Source organism: Cuculus canorus, chromosome 1, assembly GCF_017976375.1.
Source record: "Cuculus canorus isolate bCucCan1 chromosome 1, bCucCan1.pri, whole genome shotgun sequence".
NCBI classification, from domain to species: Eukaryota; Metazoa; Chordata; class Aves; order Cuculiformes; family Cuculidae; genus Cuculus; species Cuculus canorus.
In genome coordinates this window covers 24,196,385-24,221,883 of record NC_071401.1, presented here as the reverse complement: position 1 = coordinate 24,221,883, position 25,499 = coordinate 24,196,385, and the positions used below count along the sequence as shown (strand labels likewise).

At 40.6% G+C, this 25,499-nt stretch overlaps 1 protein-coding gene across 6 annotated transcripts in view; it reads left to right on the top strand.

The window, feature by feature from the left end:
- Positions 1 to 25,499, top strand: part of STARD13 (StAR related lipid transfer domain containing 13) — a 309,317-nt gene that overhangs the window by 180,409 nt on the left and 103,409 nt on the right. Inside the window, exon 1 of one of the 6 annotated variants that reach the window (XM_054051197.1) lies at positions 7,930 to 8,279. The exons of the other annotated variants lie outside the window; for them this stretch is intronic. Coding sequence (XP_053907172.1) covers positions 8,111 to 8,279 — 169 coding nt within the window. The 5' untranslated portion in view covers positions 7,930 to 8,110. Of the gene's footprint in view, positions 1 to 7,929; positions 8,280 to 25,499 lie in introns of those variants that run through there. 6 annotated transcript variants of the gene reach the window in all.

Genomic DNA, 25,499 nt, shown 5'->3' with positions numbered 1-25,499 from the left:
CTGCTGTGTTTGAAATAGTGCTGCCAAGAGCTATTCTGTTCTGTCTTGATGTTCTTTTGTTTTGTTTTGTTTTTATTTTCACAAAATCTAACTTTGGCATTGTCTCTCTAGCACAGAGAGATGAAAAAAACCCTCTCTCAGAACCAGATCAAAACATGGATATTTCCTCTCTTGCCCATTTCATCACCACTATACTGGAGTACTGTTTAAAAGAAAATAAATAGTGAAGCCCTCACATGAAGTCTGTGAAGACATGAACCTTCAGCTGAGATAGGAATGTTTGCCCATGGTTCAGAGTGACACTAGGAGAAGGGCTGTGTAGGGATTTATAGTATATTTGGATAACATAAGAAACTAAGTTTATCTAAACACTTTCTTATGTTATCACTGTGTTATCCAAACACTTTGTTAGTGAGACTGGGAGATTAAGATGTGTGTTAGCCCACCACTACTTAAATATACTGACACAGTTCCTGCGGGTTTAGTTTTAAGAACTTACTTATAGATTTAGCAGATGGTGTTGCGCTAAGGGTATGGAAACTACTTTTATCTCGTTCTTGGCAGAAGAGGTTTGCCACCTGAAATGTCTCCCTTTCTTTTGACCTCTATTTTGAACTCTATTTGTTATCCAACTTTTTTTTTTTTTTTTAAATTTACTGTTGAGAACCACTGTCTTCAGGGACTTCACACTGAGGGGTAGTGGTTATTCTTGGCTTGTGAAGAGTTCAGCTAAGGCCAGTGGAGTCTATATTCATATGCTGGTGTGGTTTGACTGAGAAAAAATCTGATGTTTAAAACTGAACAGGAGTGAAACCATAATGCCTAAATTAGCAAGCAGGCACTGGATGAAACAACCAGCCCCTTGCAATGACTTTACACGCTGGCCAGGAGCTCCTGGTCCCTTCTAACCTCCAGGGAGAGCAGAAGAGATGGTGTCACATCCTCTGAGCCAGTCACTGTGACCAACAAACCACCAGATTACACTTGACAACCAAATAAGTCAAGAGGGCGTAGAGAGATTGCGTCCAGGGAAATACCAGTGATTACGCAGGCTCCAACCATAAACCACAGAAGCAGTTATTTTGATGCGTTTATGCTCTAGCAATGCTATTAGAAAGCCACTTTTTTTATAGTCCGTAGCAGGGGTGCAGACTGGTTAACGCATGTAAGCATACAGACTGTCCACGCCAGGTCAGACCACAGCTCATTCCAAGCCAGTATCACGTGACAGCCAGTGGGCAGTTGCAATTATTTTAGGTAAAATACAACACTGGGATAAGCATGCAGTGATGCTGTATATGCTTGATATGCTGTCTGTGTTCACATGTTTCAGGGAGGTCCTGAGCCACAAGCTGGCATTTTGTGCTTAATGGCCCTTGCTGGATTTTTTTTCATTTATTTACCTAATTCCTTTTTTTAACTCTTCTAATTTCCGGCAACCACAGCATTTTCTAACAACGACTTCCAAGTGTCAGCTATGCAAATATGAAGAAATATGTTCATTCATTTTTAACTGCCCTGTGATCATTTCACTTACTGTTCTCAACGTCATCCACTGTGATAAAAGACCTTAGCACTGCCACGTGGTAGGCAGACCTTTGTAAGAGCATAACGATATTTGTTGGTTTGCTCTCAATTACTTTTCTAACAAGTTTTAAAATCCTTTTTACTTTTCCTGTTCCTACTGAGCACTTGTATTGGATTTTCATAAACCTATCCAAGATCTATTTCCTCAGTGATAACATCTCCATTAAATCTCAGTCCTGTGCACTGTGTGCCTTAAGGATGTTTTTTTCTGCACTACATTTATCAGCACTCAAAAGCTACGGTTTTAATGCCTTCTCAATTGGTATCATAAGAAGCTTCAGTGTTTCCAACCACTTTCTATTTGACTTCCAGACGAATTTGATGCACTACTTTTTGCCACCTCACTAGTCAGTCCTTTGAAAAAAAAATCATGTATGGATAGTGGACAAAATGGATTCCAGTGCTGGTCTCTATACACGTCCACTGGGCATCTGACACCACTGTGAACATGAAATATGTATTACTATACCTTTGCTTGCTGTCTTTACACAGCCATTAAGCCGCAAGTGGCCTTGTCCTTTTTATCTCTGATAGCTTAGCTTTGTCATCTCTTGGTAGAGGATCTTGATGGAGCCTTTTTCAAATCTGTTACTATTCGTTTTGTTGACTTGACATGCCTGAGCTCCTCAACGGAAGGACTGATGTGAGGAATCACCTCAGTTTTCTTGCTGTGACCCTCATCTTTTCAGCTTTTGAATGTGTCCTTATTTCTGTAAGTTTGCCTGGGATGGCTGATGGGGGAGTTATCTCCCTTTTCTCCCTGCCATCTTTTGTGCCCCAAACTGCACTACTCCTGCACTGAGCCTGCATATCATTTCTAATCCTCTGCTTGTATTAGAGCTACCTTCTGTGATTTGGCCAGGCCATTAATGCTTTTGTAATCAGAAGGTACGTTTTATATTGCTACTGTCCACTAAGTATATTGGTCTTAAAATGCAAATGGATAGTCCTCTGATGCTGGAAGAGAGATGCTAGAACAGAGGAAAAGTATATAATGTACTATTCAGAAGCCCCTTCTCCTAGTTTGGCAAGGGTTTATAGACACAAAAGTGTCTGTAAACCTGGCTTTTATGCATTAGAAGAAACCTTGCTAAGCAGTATTTGTTTTTTAAATTCACTATCAGAAAGCTGACATAGTAGCTGACTTGCCTCCAGAACACATCAGTATCGGGCTTTCCAGTGAAAGGATCCCATGTTGTAATGCTGTGCAGCTATTAGCTGTCTCCATCTCGCTTCCCAGTGGCTGAAATCTCATGTAAACCAGTCTGATTCCTGGCAGACTCAGATGAGCTATAGAGAGAGCCCCGGCACCCCAGCATGGCCAGCTGAAGTGCTGCTGAGCCAGAGGGAAGCACTTCTGGCTGCTCTGGAGACTCTGCTGTTTCATGCCCTGTATAAATGAGTTTGCAACCCGTAGTAATCCCAGCTCATCTCTCAAACAAACATCTGCATTCAAATATAAGACATTTTCCCTAAACAGCGGCAATGAACTTCTGCTTTTGAAAGTAGACTTCCCAGAGATAGGATTCAAAACACGAAAAGTAAGTGAAAACCTCATAATAGACACAGCTTTGGGTTCCCTGTGTTTGACTTTTTTCTCTTCCTAAATTTGAGAAAGGAAGAATTGCCTGCTGTTAATACATGAGCTGCTGTGCACGCATGTGTAAAGACAGACATGAGTAAGAAATATAAGATGTGTAGATACAACAGGGATAAGATATGTACGTAGAACTCCAATATAGGGTACATTGCATATATGGAATATTGGAGTTTTGGACATAATCCCACAAACTGCATTATTCTTCTACCTGCAGAATTATAGAAAGGAATCCAAAGATCAACAAGTTAAAAGCAGATGCCTGATTTTTTTTTCTTCTGTGACTTGAAAACAAGAGTTTCCGGCTTCTTCTAAGTACATGTCACTAATGTTAATAACAACTGTGCTCCTCCAGAGGTTAGGAAGCTGTGTTGTTCTCATAGCACCAGGGCTTTCAAATAAAGAGAAGCCATCAAATTGCCATTTAATTTTAGATGTGATATAACAAGATAAGTGCAACTAACAATAAAAGGGAAATGGGTCATGGGAGGAAGATCAGGTAGCTGATTACTGTGTGAGAACTGCAAGTTCAGTGCAAACCCAATGTACAACACCATGGACCTATCTCACAGTTATTCGGGAGGGGTGACTTCTAAGATATGACTGAGCAGACCTGTTTTATTTATATGTGAATACAAGTGGGAAGGTACTGTTCATCTCAATTTTACTCCAGACTACCCGGCTGCCTATAGCGTTGGTTCATGTCTGTGTGAGTAATACTCTAAAGCCAATGTGATGCACAGAAACTCAGGCTGTTGTTTTGCTCAGAAAAGCTGGTTGTAAGTTCATTAACAGATATATTTTAGCATTTCTACATTACATCATGCTGTTCTCTCCAGCTAATGACAGCACCCTGCTCTCAGTGAAATGGAAGCAGATCTCAAGTACTGCCTGTGTTATTTCAGTATATATGGGTAGCCCTGGGGCAGTTTTTTTCTGCAAATAGTTTACTCTCCCTCTCACACCAAACACAATTTCAGGAAGAAAAGGTGAAAGAGAGACATAAAAATTAATGAACATAAAATCAAGTCTTGCAGTTCTGCTTATGAATGCATACAGAATAGTAAGCATCCTTCAGCTGACTTTGTTCATTATACTGATAAACACCGTGCAGGTGTCAGTAGTGCTGTGTTTCATCAATAAACCCTTCAGTGAAACTTCCTGATCTTCCAGAACATTTCAGTTTGTCATGTTAGAAGTCTGGCTATGACATAGGTATTAAGCTAATGTCCTCTATATTGCTAAATGTCCGCTATATAAGTGTGGACGTTTCTGATGCAGGTTTAAAATCACTAATTCAAGCTGTGGTTTTATGAAGGAATCTCCATTCCTCTGTGGATCAGTTGCAACACAGGAACATGAAGTTGGGTCTCCATCTCCTGGGCCGTGCTGCTGTCATGACAGGCAGCAGTTTCAGGTGTGTGCTGGAGCCTCCCCGCAGCCTTTGTAAAACACACAGGGAAGCTTTCATCTTGAAGTCCTTTTATGAGATGCATTAGCATGAAGTTAAATGTTGCTCTATTAACTACTCCAGAAACAGTCTGTAGACTGAGACTGAAATATTAATTAGCACTCTTATATAACAGCTTAGGCTTCTGTAGTACTTTTTGTCTGAAAGATTGACCGCCAGAAGGGTTTCCTCATTTGAATGACACATTTTTCAAAAAAAGCAGTGAGTGTCAAGGCAGTCACTGAACAAGGAGACAGTCATTTTAGAAATATGCAATGAGGACTACTTTTTTCTTCCACTGTGCACAACTTCAAGCACAACAGATTTCAAATAAGCACCACAAGACTAGCTAACTCTTGTTGTTTCTTGTTTTATTTGACTACTATGTAAGTGCTGGACCACAGCCAAAGAATTTAGCCTCAGCAAAGGGAGCACTCAGCAGTGCAAAGCCTGGAGCAGCTCTCTGGCTCTGATATTGTGTTTGGACCCTTGTGTCTGGGAGGAAGGGAAAATCATCACCTTGCATTGGAGGCTTCTCATTCTGCCCTTCGTGACCGCTGAGATGTGCTGCTGGGGAAGCTGGGAGGGCAGTTCTGCCCTGTCTCTTATCCTCCAGTGGGGATGTGGGAAGGAAAGGCAGCCACAGGGGCACTGGAGCTGGTGCTTTGCTCTGTTACAAGCATATCACTGGGCTTGTTGAGCCCTTAGTGGACTTGTTGCCTAGTCAATACCTTACTCAGGCTCTTGACTTCATTTTTGTTTCTTTGAGATGGCTTTTGTTTCTTTGGCATGGCTTTTGAAGCATTACATTCCTGTTAAACTGTTTCCTCATCTTTGGAAATATTGCGAGGAAGAATGCAGAATCCCATTAGCTGAAAAAAATCAATGCGTTTTCCAACAGAAAAAGAAATTCCGGTGAAAATTTAAACAGTTCTGTGAAATATTAATAATTGCTTTTTCCTCCAGCAATAGCATTTTTCAAGTAGAATTAGATCAAAGGACTGTAGATTAATCAAATAAGAAATTCTCTGCATGGTGGTAGTGTCTCTTTGGATAAACATTGTGCACATCATTGACGCTGGGATATTTATTCTTCAAGAGGCAGCAGATGAGTGACTGACACACTTTTTCCTGGGGTAGGACAAACTAAGGTGGGAACAGAAACCATCTCGTCCCTGCTGCTCAGGCTCTTTCCCCTTACATATCTGTGGGTCTCCTGGCTCTCTGCTTTGCACACCAAGGCAGGAGGAGACTGGTCATTCCCACTCCCTGGTGGGCAGTGACTAGCCCTGTTTGGGAGTATAAATGGGAGTGGTGCCACCTCTTTTGTCTTGAGTTTGAAGGCCCTGCTGGGAGTCTCAGAGAATCATAGAATCATAGAATGGCTGGATTGGAAGGGACCATGAAGGTCATCTAGTCCAACTTCCCTGCAGTGGGTAGGGACATCTTCAACTGATCAGGTTGCTCAGAGCCCTGTCCCAACCTGACCCTGAATGTTTTCAGGGATGGGGCTTCTGCCACCTCACTGGGCAATCTGTGCCAGTGTTTCAGCACCCTCAGCATAAAAAATTTCTTCCTAATACCTAGTCTCATATCTTGCTCACTTATCACTGCAGAAGACTCCACAGCCACACCAGGAGCACGAACCGGGAGGTATAGAGCTCATGAGTGCTATGGATGGTAATAAAGGTCCTGAAGGCTTTCAGTCTAGACAATTAATTTTAAATTTTTAGTACCTGGAATTATATTTATCCACTTTATGGAGCCCCACATCGGTTAGGAATAAAGTCCATAAGTTATAATGAGAACAGATTGCATCACAGTAAAATCCTGCCCTGAGGGTTTTGCACAGAGCAAAATTTTAATGAACAATTGTAAATGAGACAACTGTCCTTTCTTCCCCCACATTTAGCTGACCGTCTCTGCCATCGCAGACTGGCCTGTTCTTGTCTTATACGAACGGATAAGTCACAGGCAATACCACTCCATGGCTCTGGATGAGGCCGCCCTGGATGATGCTGCCCTGGCTGGGGTGGGAGGAGAGCTCCGTCATATGAAGGCACGTGGCATATTGCTGGCATATTGCTGTCCTCCAGGACAGAGAATAGGATGCAGACAATGTCACCACAGGTGGATGTCCAAGTGGACTGAAGTCAGATTTCCCACATGTTGGGATGATGGTTGAATCCCTTCTGTCCGGGTGTAGCAGCCACTCCAGCACCTTGACACTGGCCTCATGGGAAGAGGCAAGGATTCGGGAGGTGGCAGCACAGTTCCTGAGCTGTGCAGGATTGCCCTGCTGCCTCCCCTCTGCCTTTCCCTGCCCTGCTGCCTCCCCTCTGCCTTTCCCTGCCCTGCTGCCTACACATGGGTTTTGGCAGGAGCCCATTCACTGGGTGAGTGGAAGAGCCTTCCGAGTCACTATCACTTCCAGTTTTGTGATACTGTAAAGCTGATCTCCAGAACTGTGAAATTGCTTCCCGTGGGCCAGCAGTACTCATAATCAGAAACTGTCCTGATCACAAAACTCCCAGCGAGATCTTTGTCCCTTTAGAAATCAGCTCATATTAGGCATGTATTAAACCAAACCACCGGCATTTTAAAATGTAATGGAAAATTGACAGGTGCGCTAGGAGAGTATTTTCAGTATATTTTTTCTCAGATTTGATGCCTGCTTCCTCATAAAGATGGCAATGTGCTGCCTTCATTTGATTAAGCAAATAAAAGGCATATTTAACAAACTGAGTGATTGATTTGTATAAGACTGAATGAAAACAGATGCCCCTCTGCCTGTTAAAACAACCAAAAGATGTTATGGTAAGGAACCTGAAGAACAGAGAATCTCTCCATCCCCTTCCTCTCTTCCAGATTGTGACCAGTTCTTGGCAACACTAATATTAGAGACTCAGGTTTTGTTTACCACTGAGTGCCTGCTGCTAGGCGTTGCTGGATTATTTTTTTTTCATCCCAAGGGCTTCGTTTGTTCCAGCACTCGTTGCACTGCGTGGTTTTGGGGAGTCAGACAGCCCTTCCGTAAACAGACCTCTTCTTGGCAAACAGGGCTAGTTTTTCAGAAAACTAGCAAGGGCATCTTCTCCAGAGGTTGAGTCGACGCCTGGGTGGTGTGAACCAGAGGAGGAAAAACTTTTCCGCAGCCCTGCGTACCGTAAAACAGGCATTCCCGAGTGTTTTCAACTTTTTCTTCTTTGCTTTGCAAAGCGAGGCAAACGGGCTGTCCCGCTCCGGCAGCCTCCACTTGCACAGACTGGACTGGGAGCGATTGGCCCGTGCGGATCATGTGGGAGAAGCAGGAATCCTGAGTTGTAGCTTTTGGCACTCCTTTTTTTTTTTTTTTCTTTTAAAGCGCTTGCTCTTTTCAGCTCCCTAGGGCTTGTTGCCTCCCTGCTTTCATTACCCTGATTATAATCTGGAGTGGCCACGGCAGAGACCAAGGGAGGGATTTTAAAGGAGCAGAGATGTTTAAGCAGGTGCCCAGGACTTCGGGCACAGGCTGTTATTACCTAAACTCGATGTCACCTGAGGGCCAGGAGATGTACTTGCGATTCGATCAGACGGCCAGGCGCCCTCCCTACAGGATGAGCAGGATTCTTGCCCGTCACCAGCTACTGACGAAAATTCAGCAAGGTGAGTTATTGGCAGAAGCTCTCCTTAGCCTGGCATTGTCACAGATTTGGCACGTCCCCGCTTTCATAGGAGAACAGGTTTTAATGCCTTCAATTTCAGGCTTTTTTTTTCCTGTCTCTACTCTGAACTATGCTGATGAGAATAACAATCTGAAATAGTCATTCATACCTTTCCGTTTCTACACATGCACGCATACACAGGGAAACAGAGACACACTCTAGTGCATGATTAGCTATTTAACTCAATTACCTTTTAATCATAAACTATGTAGTAGCTTAGGTGCTGAAGTTCGTCTTTTCCAACTGGCAGAGCAGTTACTGGCAGCCGTACATCTATTCCGATTGCTACAGGTAAAATCTGCCCATGGTATAGCACAGAGAAAAAGTAGATTATCAACCAGTTAAAAACAAAACAGAAATCCAGAGCAGCTAGAAGAAGGCAGCTCGGATAACATCCTTTGGAAACAAGCATGCATAACTGTAATAGGATTAGAAAATTTGTCACATGTCCTTAAAAATAATTGCTGACTCGGCTTTCTGCAGCTGCGTATGCAGTTATCTAGGCAGTCATTACAGAAGTATTGATTTTGTTTTTCTGAATATATATCTACAGCACTAAAGCTAAATGCAGGTTGGCCTCAGAACAAATCCTTTGGCCTACGCGTGCAATTTGAAATCTTCAGAACTGTTGATGCAAAAATAATAAAATAAAAGGCAACTCTATGAATTTTTCAGATTACAAAGCAAATCAATACATAATTTTGTATCCATTGTAGTTTTGTATAGCATCTGATTTCCAAGAATACCAGGTTGCAAAGTGGATGTGGTTCTACATGTAGAAAAAGAGTATGTCATGTAATGAAAAATAAAATCCTGAAGATGAAAGTCACTTTCTTGACAGCTTGCAAAAAGATGTTTGATTCTGCTAACTAGGGGCAGGCATAGAGTTAACATCATATAACTATCATATCTGGCAAATAGGACAGAAATTGGTGTGAGCTTAGATGGGTTTTAAGGAGCATTTAAATGGAGTGGCTATTTCTGTGTGCTGCTTTCCAGTAAGAGTCTTTGTATCCTTGGCTGTCACATTCTGGCAAAAGTACAGGGACACAGAGATGAAACTTTTATTGCATTTATAAAGCAAACAATACATAATTCTTTGGCCAGCTTTATTTTTTTTTAAAAAGAAAAGATGAAAACGATAGTTTCTGTGGCAATTAGGAAAATGCAGTTGTTTGCAAGGCCATCTCAGGAACTGGTCATGTTTGAAGGATACTGGTCCTCACTGCAGCTCTGATTTCAGGAAGGATATTATGTCATTCTGTATACCCAGTGTACAGCCTGGATTGAATGGAAAGAAAGGGTAATTGATTTTTCTCCAGCTTTATTTGAAAATGTTTGGGTGCAGTGCTAGTACCTGCTTAATTTTCAAGCTGCAGCTGAGATGGATTAGCAAAACTCCTCTACCTGTAATGATTCTGTTTAATGTTCTCTCTTGGAACCTGTAACCCATCAGCTGTCTGGGATAGCCAGGACGGATAAAGCCACCCACTGGTGCCAAGGCGTTCAAGGGTCTGTGTGGTGGGACAGGGAGGAGTTTCCGAGTTGTAAAGTTTCTGCCTGCAGCTTGTTGTGTGGATGGTCAAGTCATTGCGGAATGATCTCTGCCACAGCTTTCCAACTTGTCCTGCACAGAGCTGTGGGAAATGATATTTGTATAGCGCCTTGGTGATGTGTTACAGTTCAGTAAATTAAATATTAGTGTATTTTGGGTCATTAAAAATACAGTTTTGCTGCATCCACTTGTTTTATTGATGGAAAACTGGGAACAGAGTCTGTTCTTAACTGTAGGTTAAGTGCCTGCTCATTGGCAATAATGAAATTATGCATGTGAATAGATGCTGATGTCTCTGTAGGAACCCATATGTGGGAATATACATGTCTAGTGGAAATCACATGCAAGGTACACATCTTTTGCACAGTGCCTCAACTACCAAATAATAATTCTGTTACAAATAGCTGTGATACCAAGAAAGCTAAGTCTAGCCTCCAGTTTATATTCTGGATGCAACCCTAGACCCATCAGAAAGACTTTCAGGAGGGTTCGTGCATCTCCCTCTGAGCCTGCTTTGTTCAGACTGTAAGCAGTGTGAGGGTACTGCAGTCAGTCCCAGTTCCAGACGGTACTGGAAGAGTACTATCATAGGGATGGAGGTATCAGCCTATCCCTTTAAATGTCAGCGAGTTTTACCCCTTTGGCAAGTCGGATTCCTTACTGATGGAGTGCCACAGAGCAACTTATCAAGAGTGTATTGAAAAGTAAATCAGGAGATGTAGGATGAAAATCAAAACTTGCTTTCAGTTACCCGATTGAGTGAAGCATGTAAATCATTATTTAGTCTCCTTGAATTCATATGTCCCTGAATGACACATTTTAAGACAACGCATTTGAACCCTGCTACCCCCAATTCTTGCACTTCCCCATCCAATCATTGTTTGAATTATAGCGGCTGTTTAGAAAAACATCCAGTGTGCATTTTAATATTGCTGGAACGGTGAATCCTGACTGGTTAATTGTTTTGCTGAAAACAGATCTGCCACATGTTTTAAGTGCTAAGCTGCCTTGGGGCTTGTTTGAATACCTGCTCTCTACTTCTTGTGCAGATATTTTTCAGTGGCTGGTTTTCAGACTTGAGGCACCCACAGTAGGAAATACTGAAGTTTTTACATCACAGATACTTTTCCTTAGTGAAAGGAATGATTTTCAAAATCACAGTGTATACAATTTGTAATGTATAGAGCAGTCAGAGCTTCTGTTCCAGGATAGGACCCTGGTTCACTAGTGCAGCAAAGTGTTGCATATACTGCCATATTTTTGGTCATTATCTGCATGTACTATTCCAAACAATGCTAAATTGCTCTATTAAATTGTGCAGCACAGCTTTTCTTCCTCCTTTAAAAACATGTTTGCTGAAGAAGCTTTCCTTTGTATTTTCCTTTGGTATTAGTTAAAAATAAACTAAATGAATCATTAGAGGAATTATGCTACTTAATCATTTCTGAAAAGAAAACCACCACAAGGGAAATAAAAGGAACTAGACTGTTATTTTAATCAGATCATACTTTGAAAGTCCTAAATATTTGGTTTATGTACACCACCGACTCCTTGAGGCAGAATTATGTGGTGGCCTATGAATGTGAGTAGTAATTATCTGTCTCATATTAAGTAGGTATTTTCAAAATGTGATCTTTTGATGATTCCCTTTCCCCCATAAGCCCGTTAGTTTCCACGCTGAAGGGGACACATGCCTCAGCGTAAAGGAACAGGGTGTAGCATGCTTGGTCTGAGGTATTTTTTCAAACTGTGTATGCAGTAACTGTGTGAGAATTCATTAATGATTACTCATGTTCTTTTTAAATAAATAAGGTGGTGACTTTCAAGAGTTTATACTACATGAGTCACAAAGTTGTTATTTCTTTCACAGTACACAGCTAAATTCAGTGCAGAACAGAAAATATAAAAAGTAGCTGTAGGTAAAACGTGATGAAGAACGAAGGCCATACTCTGAATATTTAAATAGTTGACTGTGCAGCACAAGTAGAGTATAAGTCAAGGTGAATTCATCTGCAGTAGAAGCTGGTTCTTAAACTGCACTTTCAGTAAGAAAAGAATATGAAGAAACAAATTCCTGTTTTCAGTGCGCAAATTCTTGCCCGCTGTGAGTGATGCTCTGTTGTTTGCCTCAGTTCATTCATGTCCACAGGCAAGAACTGTTGAAGAAAATTGTTTGATGGAGCAATGTCACAATGTACTATAACTTTTCAAGGCAAACTTTCTGTTCAACACTCAGCAGGTGTTTTATAATTTTATACGTTACAAGTTTATTTTTAATAATCTATGAGTAGCGTTACTTCTATGTCACCTGCATTTGTCTGGTTTGAGCAAGCATTAGAGGTACCAGCAAATGCACCTTTCTGTCTACAGTGTTCCCTTTGGAGTTAGTTTCACATGTTTACGTCTTCTCTTTTCTAAGCATGAGTATAGTTTGTGAAAAGTGTTACAGATGAATGTGAGTGATTTGGCAAAAAAACACATTTTAAGTGACTTTAAATTTCAGCTCTTAACATACAACAAAGCAAATATCAGCAGTAGACAGCTGTAACATATTCCCATACAGCACTCAAAAGGAGAACTTGTAAGTCACGTAAGTTAAAATATTGCAGTCGTAGTCTTCATTAAAAAAGCCTTGTCCGTGTTCTGGATGTGCACACAGGATTGGATCGATTACGAAATTGAAGTCTGTGGTTTTGTTCAAACATACGGAGAGAGCAAAATGCAGTTGTTTAGGTAACCTGAACTGTAGCATTTCCCACGTTCTAGATGCTTGCCACTTTACCACACATCTTTAAACCTCATTATCTTAACCCAGAAAAGTGAAAGATTAACCAGCAAGATTGAGCCTTGGTGGTAATGATGCAAACATCCCACTTAGGTCATCCCAAACCAGCGCCAGTAATGTACTGCCTCTTGAACTTGTGGAGTAACTCATGGCAGTAGTAGTTGTAGTTCCCGTTCAACTCCCAGTGCTTCCACCTGTGGTGACCCTGTGTCTGCGATCCAGCCCAGGCATGCGGGAGAGGACAGGTCAGGGGCTGACGTTGCCTGAGGGACTTGAAGGAACATTCTCAGCCACAGAGCTGCCTTTCAGACCTCAGCTGGGACATGGCCCATCACCCTCTCCAATATCAGACGTGCAGGATGTACATGCATCCTCACAGCACAGGGATCTTTGGGTCTGTTGAACAATATCAAGTCTCAACTAAGTCTGTAAAAACTGAGACCCTACAGCACATGGAACTTTTCACCATCATCTTTCCTTCCTTACACACTCTCTCCTCAAGTCCTTAGCCCTAACTCCTTGGCCCTAACCTTGGAAAAACTCCAATTTTTCAATTAAATTGTAGGTTTTCTTTAAGTTTTCTTTTTCTAAACTTGTACTCGGAAATGGTAGAAGTATTTGTGTGAAACTTTCATGCAAAAGCTGATGTGTTTATAAGAAAAAATAAAAATAAATAGCAGTGTGAAAGATTGCAGTCCAGCTAATTACAGTTTAACAAACTTGTACTTCGTAGACATCAGGATATTTGAAAGGGAGAAACCTTCACTGGAACCACTACCTGGCAAAGAGGTTCAAAAGCTGAAATTATTGAGAACTACCTGTGTGGAATGTATCAAGAAATGACCTGTATGGTACTGAAGATCAGACCTGATGATATTGGTTGTTCCTTCTGGCCTTATAACTTCACAGTCACTGAGTGTCAGTGATACTTCTGCTGACACATGCAAGCTGGACACTGAGAAGGAAATCTTGGTTATTCTTTTAAGTTAGGGGACTTTTGCCCTCAATTTCACTGAAAGCAGGATTTTAGCCAAGGTGAAATCTTAACTTGAGACATTTTTGTTTTGAAATTGTTTGTGGTGAAATGAACAGCTGTGGTTGTGCTATGTGTCTTCTGTATTGGTCACCGAGGGGATTTTTAATTTTCACATTAAACCTGCTGTATATTTACAGCCAGTAATGTTAAAAGACAATTAAGACAATAAATGCAATACATATGCTCAATAAATGAATCATTAAAGTAATAATAATTGCATTTTTTAACTTTAACTTTAGAAGAAGTCACTTGAGTATACCAAATGTTACATAACAAAAGTAAAATAGAAATTACTCACAGAAGTAGATTAATTAAGGATTAATTAAGAGAATCTGTACATAGCACTTTTGTTACTGGAGGACTCTTATGTCTGTATTGCTATGTAAGTCCCTGAAAATAAAGTGCAGTATTTGTACCATGAGTACCATAAATGTAATTTAAAAATCTGCAGTTTTAGGTTTCAACCAGATACTCTTTTTCTCTCCAGGCGATAGATCCTTGTTGACTTTTTTTTTTTTTTCATTTTAGTTCAGATGCAAACACTATAAAGTCACTGATAGCATCTTAGCCATTGTAATTTTTTTTTATCTTACCCTTATCATATAATATTCTTGGACTTGTAGTTGCGCTTAAGCAATTATATGAGCTTTTTCATATCAGGGGGCACATATATTTAGATTAGTGCCTAAGCCTCTAATGGAAGGGATTGAAAATACAGGTCCGTTATAGTTAGATTATTAGATTATTAAACAAATGTCCATAGATGAGTTTTTTTACACCTTGTAATAGCTGCTTTTGAGGGTGAAAATGCTGAATTATATGGCCTGTGGTTTTGATCCGGTATATGCTTGTTGTGTCATTTGTACTGATTTTACAGCTATTTGAATGTGGGCAAATTGGTAAACTCTCACCTTCATACCTCATAAAATATTTCCGTTTGTGCTTTTGCTTAAAAACCTGTTGCGTTTCCCTTCTCGGATTCAGTTCAGTGGGTCAGCTGAGCTTACTAGATCAAATCATCACAACACTAATTGAACACCATCATATATCGGGAGAGAAGAAGGCTTGAGTACCTTGAGCTGGACTATTTAGGAGCTACTGAAGAGCAGACAGCATGATTCAGAGAATTTGGGAGCATTTTGGCTTAGGTGAAAAGAATGCGCATGACTCAGTCCAAAAGCGTCTTGTGGCTTTTCGTCTCTCATCTGTTACAGGAATGAGGAGGTTAATTCTATTGGAAGAAGAAAATCACTCCATAGCACTTCAGACTGGATTGGGTTTTGATTAATATACACCCGCAGATGAGCAAAAGTTTCTGTTCATGTGATAAGTTAGGCAAACATGAGACGAGTAACTTACTTTAAAATATGGGCTGCATGGTACATCTTAAGTAAATACCATCTGCCAAGTGTGGAAGCTGTTTTGCTGGAACATACCAGATGTTTTACTTTCCATTCAAAGTCCTTTGCCAAAGAAGGACTCAGTTCTGCAACTTAGTCAGATGAATCTTCCTCTGTACTAAAGGAGCAAAATAATATATCCTAATAATGTCAACTGATGGTGTTTTAATGAGCTAGATATTACAGACCTTTGGCAATAGATGTACTCTCTTTTCATAGGATTGTCGTTGGAGGAGGGTCTTTGTGTCAGGATTTGAAAGCAAAATCTGTATATATATTTGTTGTTGTCTCTCTCATTTAGTCATAATGGCCTAAAAGGTATTTGACTTTTTTCCTGCTTTAATGTGTCACTAGTGTCTTTCAAGGTTTATTTCCTTATTGATTGTGTCGTGTTAATTTCTAATTCTCCATCATTCAAGTGTTTTAGAGGAGTATAGAAAAAAGCAGTAAGTTTAAAGTGGAATCTGTACATTTAATTCTAGCTCTTACCCTCTTTATTCACAAACGCATACTCACCAGCATCCCCCACCCCCAAACTTACCATCTTCTGGGAGATTTCTCAGCTTTCTTCTTGAAATAACTTTTGCAGGAAAATATGGCATCTTCTCATTAATGAAAGGCATTTCCTTAAAGGCTGCAGAACAGCTTTTATTGCTGAATGCGTCCAGAAGCGAGGATGGTAATACAGCTCTTACTCATCTCTAACACTTCTTTATTAGGGAACTGCTACATCCTGAACCTTGTGTTTTTTCTTTAGATCTCTAACAACACTTTTCCCCTTCCTTGCTGCGTCCTTTGGGACAATACTTCAATGTAGATCATCCATGTTATCCACAAGCTCCTGTTTGAAGATGTTAGCTGTTAACATGTCATGTTCCCATGTTGGTACTGGGTTTACGGCAGTAAAATGTCCCTCTGTGTCTGAGTGGGCATGTCTGTCCTGCTAAATAAGAGGGATGAGAGGTGAGTTGGAGTACTCCTTGCTCCCCTGGGCAGATGACTCCCTGGCTCTGTTTTGACCTTCTCCAGCTGCCTCAAACCAGAGCAAGTTTATGGGATAGAGGACTAGTCCTACATAGTGCAGACATGAGCTGACCAATGCCACTTCATCAAAAAATCAGGAATCGGGCAGTCTTTCATTGAGCAGTGTAAATGTAACCACTCTTTCAACTGCCACTGAAGATGTAAAATGAGGAGAAACCTTGCTCCACAGGTCTGAAAATTGAGACATTAATGTTTCCGTAGTATTTATTTTAATGCTTTGAAGTTTCTGAAGAAAGTATGCAAAAGTAAATGTACCTTATCATGAACTGCCTTTCCGTCTGGCATAAACACTGAAGAAAATTTTGTTAAAAAGCCAGCTATATAAGTCTTTTTCGTTACTTCATACTGTGCAGCAGACTTAAGCTAACCACAACCCTGTTGTTCTTCTTTTGAAATCAATGTCCCAAATTTGTATAAAATCAGAACATGCAAGGCTACTCCAAATAATGAAATGATATTGCTCATCCCAGTAACTGCCGCATCATCAAGCATCCTTCCAAAGGACGTAAGATTTAAAAAGAGACCAAAGATGTAAGATGATTCTAGACTTGAGAAGGAAGAAGTGTCTCTGTCAACACTGGGATCACACAAACATCGGACTCATGTGAAAGGCATCCTTCAGGTTCAGGAAGCGGCAGAACGATTAGTTTTTCCTAGTCTTCATCTGGTATGGGAGTGGGAGGCTGGACAGGACAAGGCTCTCAGAGTCACACAATGTGGCTTTTTCGTAATATATTTGGCAAACTCAAACCTTCTGTGGGATGAATTTAAGTTTTGTGTCTTTAATTGCATCTGATGGCAGCAGCTGAATATCTAATCATTTTGTAACTTCAAAGACAATGGCTATCTCTTCCTGCAAACATTTATCTGAAGGGGATAATGTAAAATCCAAAAGTTAATGCTTGGCACAGACTATGAGGCAGTAATTCCCTGGCTTTTATTTTTTGTTCCTTTTTCTTTTCATTTTTACAGCTGTGTTTATGTATATTTCTGAGGACTTTTTAAAACTGCCATTCTGTCAGCTTCACTTCATTAAAAGAGTGGCGGTTTGGCTAGGTCCTATCCAGAGTTAAAAGGAATATCTATTCTTTTAAATTCAGCAAGCATGAGACTATATCTAATTTAAAAGTCTCTTCCAAATTATTCAGAATACTTTGTCCAAAACTGCTTTATCATTCGAACTGCTGTTTCTGCATTAAAACCAGACACCCCTGCCAAAACCCAAGCCATTGCAGGAAAGGCTGCATTTCATACCACTGCCTGACTTATGTAGCCTGAATCAAATAATACCAGCACCAATTCATGGCCAGGATTATATATCTTCAACCAGCACTTCATGCCAAAAGCCAGAGCTTCTCTCCATCCTGCTGATGGCTATCCAGACACTGCATGAGTGGTACAACCTGAGTGAATGCATGGCTGCAGTTCCTCTCTGAACTACTTCAGGCCATTCCTCCCCAGCAGCTCGTGGCGCTCATGTCCTTGTTGACGTGCCATGGACACTAGTGGGAGGTGGTAGGATGCCCTTGTGGGGCATGCAGTTTTGTCTGTTCAAACCAAGAATGATCTATTCACCAGCAACTTCTGAAGGAAAGAAAAAAATTCTGGTGACATTTTAATTCTCTTTCATGTGGAGCTATTTTTAGGTATTACTGCTGCCAGTCATGTCAAATGCTTTGTATCTTTTGAGTTTTTGCTGTACTGCATAATATGCGTTTCCGCTCCTTTGTGCATAATGGCTGTGTTATTTGCTGAAAGTCTTATTATTTCAAGTGCCCTCTTATCTTAAGATCAATTCATTAGTTCTGGCCTCTGAAGCTTAAGAAGAAACAATTGCAGTTGCTAAAAGGATAAATCTGAATTAAACTCTTTATCAGTAATACTTATTTTCTCTAATATCAGGTTCTGAAAGTCTATTTTAAGACTGGCAAAGCATATGATCTATATTTCAAGGCTGTAATCTGGCTTCTGATGTCCATGGCTGATTTGTTAAACTGGGTGAGAGAAATGGACTATTGTTGAAGGAATTTTAGTGCCTTTTCCGTTATTTGGGTTACATTTTTAGTCTGAGAATGCAAACCACTTTGTACCTCAGGTGCTCACCCAACGACAGCTGCAAGAATGAATCACTTATGTTCCTGTTAGCCCTATTGCACACTGCTACCTCCCACAGTCACTAGACAAGGGGCAACTCTTGGCACATGGGGAGTGGCCTTGAGCCTATAGTGTGTCCCAAAGCCCACCGATGAAATACTACTGTGGCTCTGTCACCACTGGCAGCCAAGCTTTCTGGGAGATGGAGCTTCAGTGCATGGACAGGAGACATCAAGTGGACAAATTGCTTATATGACAGCAGCATAAGATCATATCAGGTGATTGGACTATGTAGAAGCTGATAGAACCATGATTGTAGAAGCTGAGCAGCCAGATTTTGCCTGGTTGATTCTTTCTATCTATCTATCTATCTATCTATCTATCTATCTATCTATCTATCTATCTCTGTCAGTCAGTCTGTCTGTCTATCTATCTATCTGTCTTTTTATAGATATTTGTATAATTTTATAAGCCTAAAAATTAGATTTTCAAGAGCACTAGGCACTTTAAGTACAAAGATTTAAATAATTCAACATTGCTGGAAGTTGCAATGACCCAGAATTTCCTCATTGTCCCAGAGAGCAGGAAGTGCTGCTCAGTACCAGACCCACAAATCCACCCTCACCTTTCTGCAGAATATCCTGTCTGCTGTTAGAGGTGTAAAGCAAATACAATTCTGAAGTTATTTAACTGATTTATATAGAAATAAAGATTCCCAAAGGTATGGAAATTGATAGTTTTGCCCCATGCAACTATCATTTCACCATCCTGATTTTCTTTATTCTGACAGTACTCCTACCTGCACTTTTCTGGCACTGGGGCAGCTGGTCTCTAGAAAGCTTAATTCGTTAACTGTTTGATACCCTCTAATAAGGAACACTGTCTAAGGATGAAGGAGGGGAGATTTAGATTAGATATTAGGAAGAAATTTTTTACTATGAGGGTGGTAAAGCACTGGAACTGATTGCCAGAGTGGATGTCTCATCCCTGGAGGTGTTCAAGAGCAGGTTGGATGAGGCTTTGAGCAGCCTGACAGTGGAAGGTGTCCCTGCCCATTCCATGGAACAGGGGGAACTAGATGATCTTTAAGGCCCCTTCCAACCCAAACCTATGATTCTATGATGCCCATGGCATGTTCGCCTGGACTGACTCTACAAACATGAGCTTGTAAAATGTGTGATGTAGAAAAAAAAGGTGTTTGTTACTTTATCATAACCTTGATTTGTGAATTATTTCCTGCTTTCTTGACAGTAATGATATTTTGGATTAGTCACACCCTGACATCAGAGGCTTTGATTCAAACCACTGTTGTTTTCATACCTAAGGACACATGGATTATTCAAGAAACCATTCACTCACTTGGTTTTAACCAAACAATTACGTGGTGTTGTTCAGAAATGACTCAGACCTTTGAAACTGCAGTGCTCTAGAAAGTTGGACCACTTCTTTAGAAGACTTTGGTTAAGAAAAATACTGCATTGCTGTTGGACTCTCATTGAGCACAGGGCCTAAAGTGGTTCAGGCAGGAAGTCAGTCTTCACTAGCCACCATGGACAAAGTTATGTGAGAACGAGAGGAAGGCTGCGGTCTAAAATCCTGGAAACAGCCCATCTAAAGGCTTTGATGAGGACCAATGTGAACCTTTTAATTGTAGCTATACGGCGCCATTTACTATGCACGGCAAAGCTTTTACAGCTCCGTGGTATCTGCTTACTAGTTCTGATAAAAGGAGACTGTGGCTTTAAAAATACAAGCTGAATACAGATTGTACAGGATTTTAAGGAGAAGGATGCAAGTAGTTGTATGAGTTTGTTTTCTTGTTGAGCAAAAGATTTCTGTTGCTACATTACTTTCTTCACCTTGAGCATCTGAAGCTGACAGTTAACAATTTTCAGGTCTAAACTCTTGCCATGCAGCGTGTTTTGTAGAAAACATGAAAAACTGAGATTGTGGAGTAATTGTCTTTAGTGAATGTTCAGTATAGATGGTCACAATGCATTTGAAGTGAATCAAAAATGCACCACTCATTTTTAAAAGTATTCCTTATTGACTATGTAGCAGCTGGAAAACTATAGCAAGTTTTAATTATCTTCAGAAAAGAAAAAGCTCTTGCCAACACATGCTGGTTATTATCAGCAGCTGCTGTATGCTGACATACTCTTTCAGCTCATATGAGACTCAGCTGTCTTAAACAATCATTGTAAAATGTAAAATAGATTTATAGTGATGAACATTTCTTGTTAGATACTTAACTAGTGATGTAATTCATACTGAATTCAGATTCACATCTTTGTTTAAGCTGCAATAGAACCATGTATAATCATGATGATGTATCATGTAAGAGGTGCAAATAACATGAAACAGGAATTTAAAATATTGAACTGTGGTGCTTTTTTAACAATTTATTAAAAAGAATCAAATGCCCTGTTGTCATGGTTTTAGCATTTGTGCAAATGTAAAATTTGACTTTCTGCCTCTGAGTAACAATTACTTCAACTTTACTGCAATGAAAAAGATGAAAATTAATTTACTGATTTAAACAGAAATCTTTGTCTTTTACATGTCATCCTTCTGTTAGCAGAAGTGGAGATTTTTGTGGCAGTGACTGTTGTTAAGTCAGAGGTTGCAATTGTGTTTATTACATAGTTCAGAAGAGTGTTTTTTTACCAACATTAATACACTCTTCAGAATCTGAGACACCAACAAATGTATCATAGATTCATAGAATCTTAGAGTCATAGCATACTTTGAGTTGGAAAGGATCTTAAAGATCACCCAGTTTCAAACCCCTGCCATGGACAGGAGCACCTTCCACTAGATCAGGTTGCTCAAATCCAACCTGGTCTTGAACACCTCCAGGAAGGAGGCATCCATTGACTGTGGGCAACCTGTTCCAGTGCCTCAAGACTGTAAGAGTAAAAAATTTCTTCCTAATATCTAATCTAAATCTACCCTCTTTCAGCTTGTAACTGTTGCCCTTGTCCTATCACTACACTCCTTGACAAAGTGCCCCTCCCCAGCTTTCCTGTAGCCCTTGCTATAAGGTCTTCCCAGAGCCTTCTCTTCTGTAGGCTGAACAAGCCCAAGTCTCTCAGTTTGTTGTTGTATGGTAGGTGTTCCAGCCCTCTGGTCATCTTCATATCCTTCCTCTGGACTCCCTGTAACTGATCCATGTCCTTCCTGTGCTTCTTCAGTGTCCTGAGGAAAGATACATAGGTATGGTAAATTCTTTTTCAATAAGTCTATGGCCTACATCTTCCACAAACTGGAAGATTTATCATGATCTCTTTTTTCTGTTACCTTATACTCTCCATGGCCTCTTAATTTGGTACTGACAAAGTACGTACAAAGGTACCAGGCAATCTGTAAGACGTCTTGTTTAGTCATTGGCACCAAGACAATTTGCAGACCCTTTCTTAGTAGCGGATTGAGATTTACCAGTTTCTATTCTGAAGTATAACCTGGAGGGAAGTGTTACATTCAGCAGGATGGACTCTTGGCATTTTAAGGAGTTCTTCAATATGGATTAAAAATATGCATGAGACTCCACATAGCTGTATCTTACTGAAAAGATTATTGACTTTTGGACTTACATTTTCACCCAATATGGTTTTTAATCAAATGACGATCCACCGAAATATAGTTGAAATTCTGTTTTTAAGTACAGCTCAGGTGGTATTCACTCCTAGAAAACAGATGGTGTACATAAGGTCGCATAGTGTAAGGGAAGTTTTTCTGTGCCGTCTAATAGACCCGATTTTCAGATCCCTGAACAGATCCCATCTAAGAAAAACACTGCATTGAAACAAAATAACTGTAGTTTTCAGACAAATAACCTGTGATGCAGGGGCATCACAGTGGCATCACAAGAAGCACACCTGGTTGTAGTCTGGTGTTCAGAAACCATGACTGCTGATATGGTAACAGTCAACTTCACCTAAATTTATTAAAATCTCCAAAACATCTATGAACAAGAACCTCCCAGGCACTGAGACCAAATACTTCACAGGCTGGAAGAGACATTGTGGGAAAAATCATGCAGTTCAACCACTGCTTAAAGCAGGTTCAGCTAGATCAGGTTAGCAAGAGCCTTGTCAGGTTTAGTTATGAGTATTTCCAGGGACTGGTATTCCACAACTTCCACAATTTCTCTGGGCAGTTTGTTCCAGTACTTGACCACCCTCATCGTACATTTTCTTCTCATTTATATCAAATTAGATTTATAGTGCTGCAACTTGTTTCCATTGCCTTTCATCCTACAACTGCACACCTCTAAAATGAGTCTGGTGGCAATAAGCTCTCCTAGTCTTAGCCTTTTATTCTTAAGGTTAAACAAACCCAGCTCAACCAGTCTTTCCTCCTATGTCAAGAGCTTCAGCCCTTTGACCATCTTGATGTCACTCTGCAGGATGCGCTCTGGTATGCCCATGAATTTCTTATGCTGGCGAACCCCAAACTGAACCAGAGTAGAATCTCGTAAGTGTGGATTAGAGAGGGAACAATCACTTGCCTCTGTCTGCTGGTTACATTCTTCCTAACACATTCACCCAGTATGATGTTGGCCACCTTGGCCACAATGGCACACTGCCTGCTCCTGTGCCATTTGTTGTCCAACAGGACCCTGGAGTCCTTTTCTAGAAGGGCCATCTCTGTCCATCTACCCACAACCTGCCCTGTTACAGAGGGTTATTCCATCCCAGCTCCAGGACTTCACATTTACCAGTGTACAGTGCTGTGATATTTCTGTCAGCCAATTTCTCCAGCCTGTCAGGGTCACTTTGAAGAGCATCCCTCCAGCATATCAACCATTTCTTCACAGTTCGGTATCATCCACAGACTTGCTGAGAGTGTGCTTTATTCCATCATGCAGATTATCAATAGACATTAAACAGAATCAGTTCAGTATCAATCTCTGAAGGAAGCCACTAATAACCAGCCACCAGATGGACTTTGTACTGCTGATCGCAAACTATAAGACTAGTGGTCCAGCCACTTGTCACCCATATTATCTATTGTTCACTTACCTGGTTTGGCTGTAAGGTTGCTATGGGAGGCCAAATCAAAGATAAGCCTGCTTATTCTGTCTCCCTACCTTAAAACCACCAGAGAACAACACCCACTGGTTAAAGCGTAATTAGTGCCATGTCCATGAATGACCCAAGTTCAGTATCTTGAACTCCCATGACATAAGCAACAGTAAACCTTTCTCAATGATAACTCTTGTCCTCTTCAGTTTTGTATAAACTAATAAACATATATCAGCACAGAGAATTGAACTGGGGCCTCACACTTCACTAGTCCTTCATAAACACTATGCTGCAAAGTCAATGTCTGTCGACCTTCCGGTTCTGTAAGGTATTCCATATTTTATCCATAATTCATTGAATGGAACTAACCTGCAGTTCCTCTGTAGTCTTTAAGTAGGAAAATATGATGAAAGCAAAGGAAAATAAACTGACTCTGCAGCCTTGTTTAGTTGTGATTTGTCTTAGTAAGCTGTTGATGCGTATTCAGTCGAGTCCAATGAGTGGATGCCATTTGAATTAAATTGTTTTATACCAGCCTGAGGAGGTGCAGATTAGTTAAGAAAATACGGGGCAAAGGAGAGATGCAGGGTGAGATAACAGGGGAGCAGCAGGTCTGTTCCACCCTTCACAGTATTGTTACTTCCCCTGAATAGCATGAGGTGGGGCTGTGCTGGCAGAGCAGCTGAAGAAGCCGCTGCTGAGAAAAAATATAGAGCAAAGGAGGAGGAAGGAGACACACGAGATGGGTCACTGCTGTCTCTACTGCAGGAGGTAGCGGAGTCCACCAGAAATGCCCAGGCCTGTTGAATCAGAAGTTGTTTTTCACTTCAACTTCTGAGTCTTACTTTTGCTGAAGGCAATGGAGAGCTGTATTTAAACTGCCATTACTTATCCAGCATTATAAATATAAGTCAAGTAAATGAAGGCAAGTACATGCAGGTCGTTGCAGAGACATATACAAATGAAAATGAATCTACATGGGTTTCTATTCCTATGAAAACATTAGAGTTTGGAGCTAAAAATAGAAATCTAGTTATTGTTAGCAACATTTTTTACATCCTCTGCCCCAACTCCTATCAGTACAGGAAAAAAAAAATCTCAGGTAACAAATGCATATAAAAATTACTTATTTTTTTCTAGAAAATGTTTAAAAGGCCATCACAGATTTATTTTTTATTATTTGTTTTTATTTTTAATTAGCTTAGCTAATTAAATAGTTTTACCTTTTTTTTACTGGTTTTCACTATTGATGGCTTTATTAATAAGGTAAGTCACTCGTTAAAAAAGCCCCAGCTCTGAAGTACTGGCTTAAAGGCTTTTGACCTAAAAAAGCATGCAGGACTGTAGGTTCTAAGGAGTCCACTGAGAGTCTGCATTTAGCAATCTTACTAGAGTCTCCTTAATTGGAATGTTATGTACCACATCAAAAACTAGAAACAGTTCCCACTGGCTAGCAGAAATAATTAAGCAAAAGAAAAATTCAGTAACATCAGTGCTTACCACTTGTTGTAAGTGATGCTGGGTGTTTTCAAAGTACAGAGTGACTTGAAAGATGTGTTTTTTGAACCTGCCCGGCCATCCTCCCCAGATACTGTAAACCCTTGAGGTAAGCAGAAGTAATAGGTGTTCAGCACCTTTGAAAACACTGGTGGCAGCTCCGTAATGTGTCATCCGTAGCTGTTATTGCAATTTGAAGATTAGAAGACGGACACAGCAGAGCTCATAGATTTTTGATGGAGGTAGATGGTAACAGAGCAGTGAAGCCAAGACTTACAGTTCCAGATTCCCCAGTGCTGTGTTCAAGTGCCCTACATCACACTGCCTTTCCAGAACAGAAGAACACCCCAAAGGCATACGAAAATAATACCATTTACTTCATGGATCGTTCCAGCAACAGCTCTTTCCAAAGGAATTAGTGAAGTTACTGGTATGACAGTAGAAGAGTGACAGATGTTGAGCCATTAAGCACATAACATCTCTGCACGTCAGCAAGACAGCACTAGTCCAGGCAGGTAGCTGGTGTGGAGCACCCTGGGGGCAATCCATGACCTTTTCTTGAAAGCTACAGTGCATGACACCTCTATCTTATAACTGAACTGCAACTATAGCCAGAATTACCTCTATTAAACTCCTGAATGGAGCTTCTTGTACTGACAGCAATATTAGTAATGGATTTCAGTCTCAGAGTGAGCAGGACAAGGGCTGGGGCTTATTCCTGCA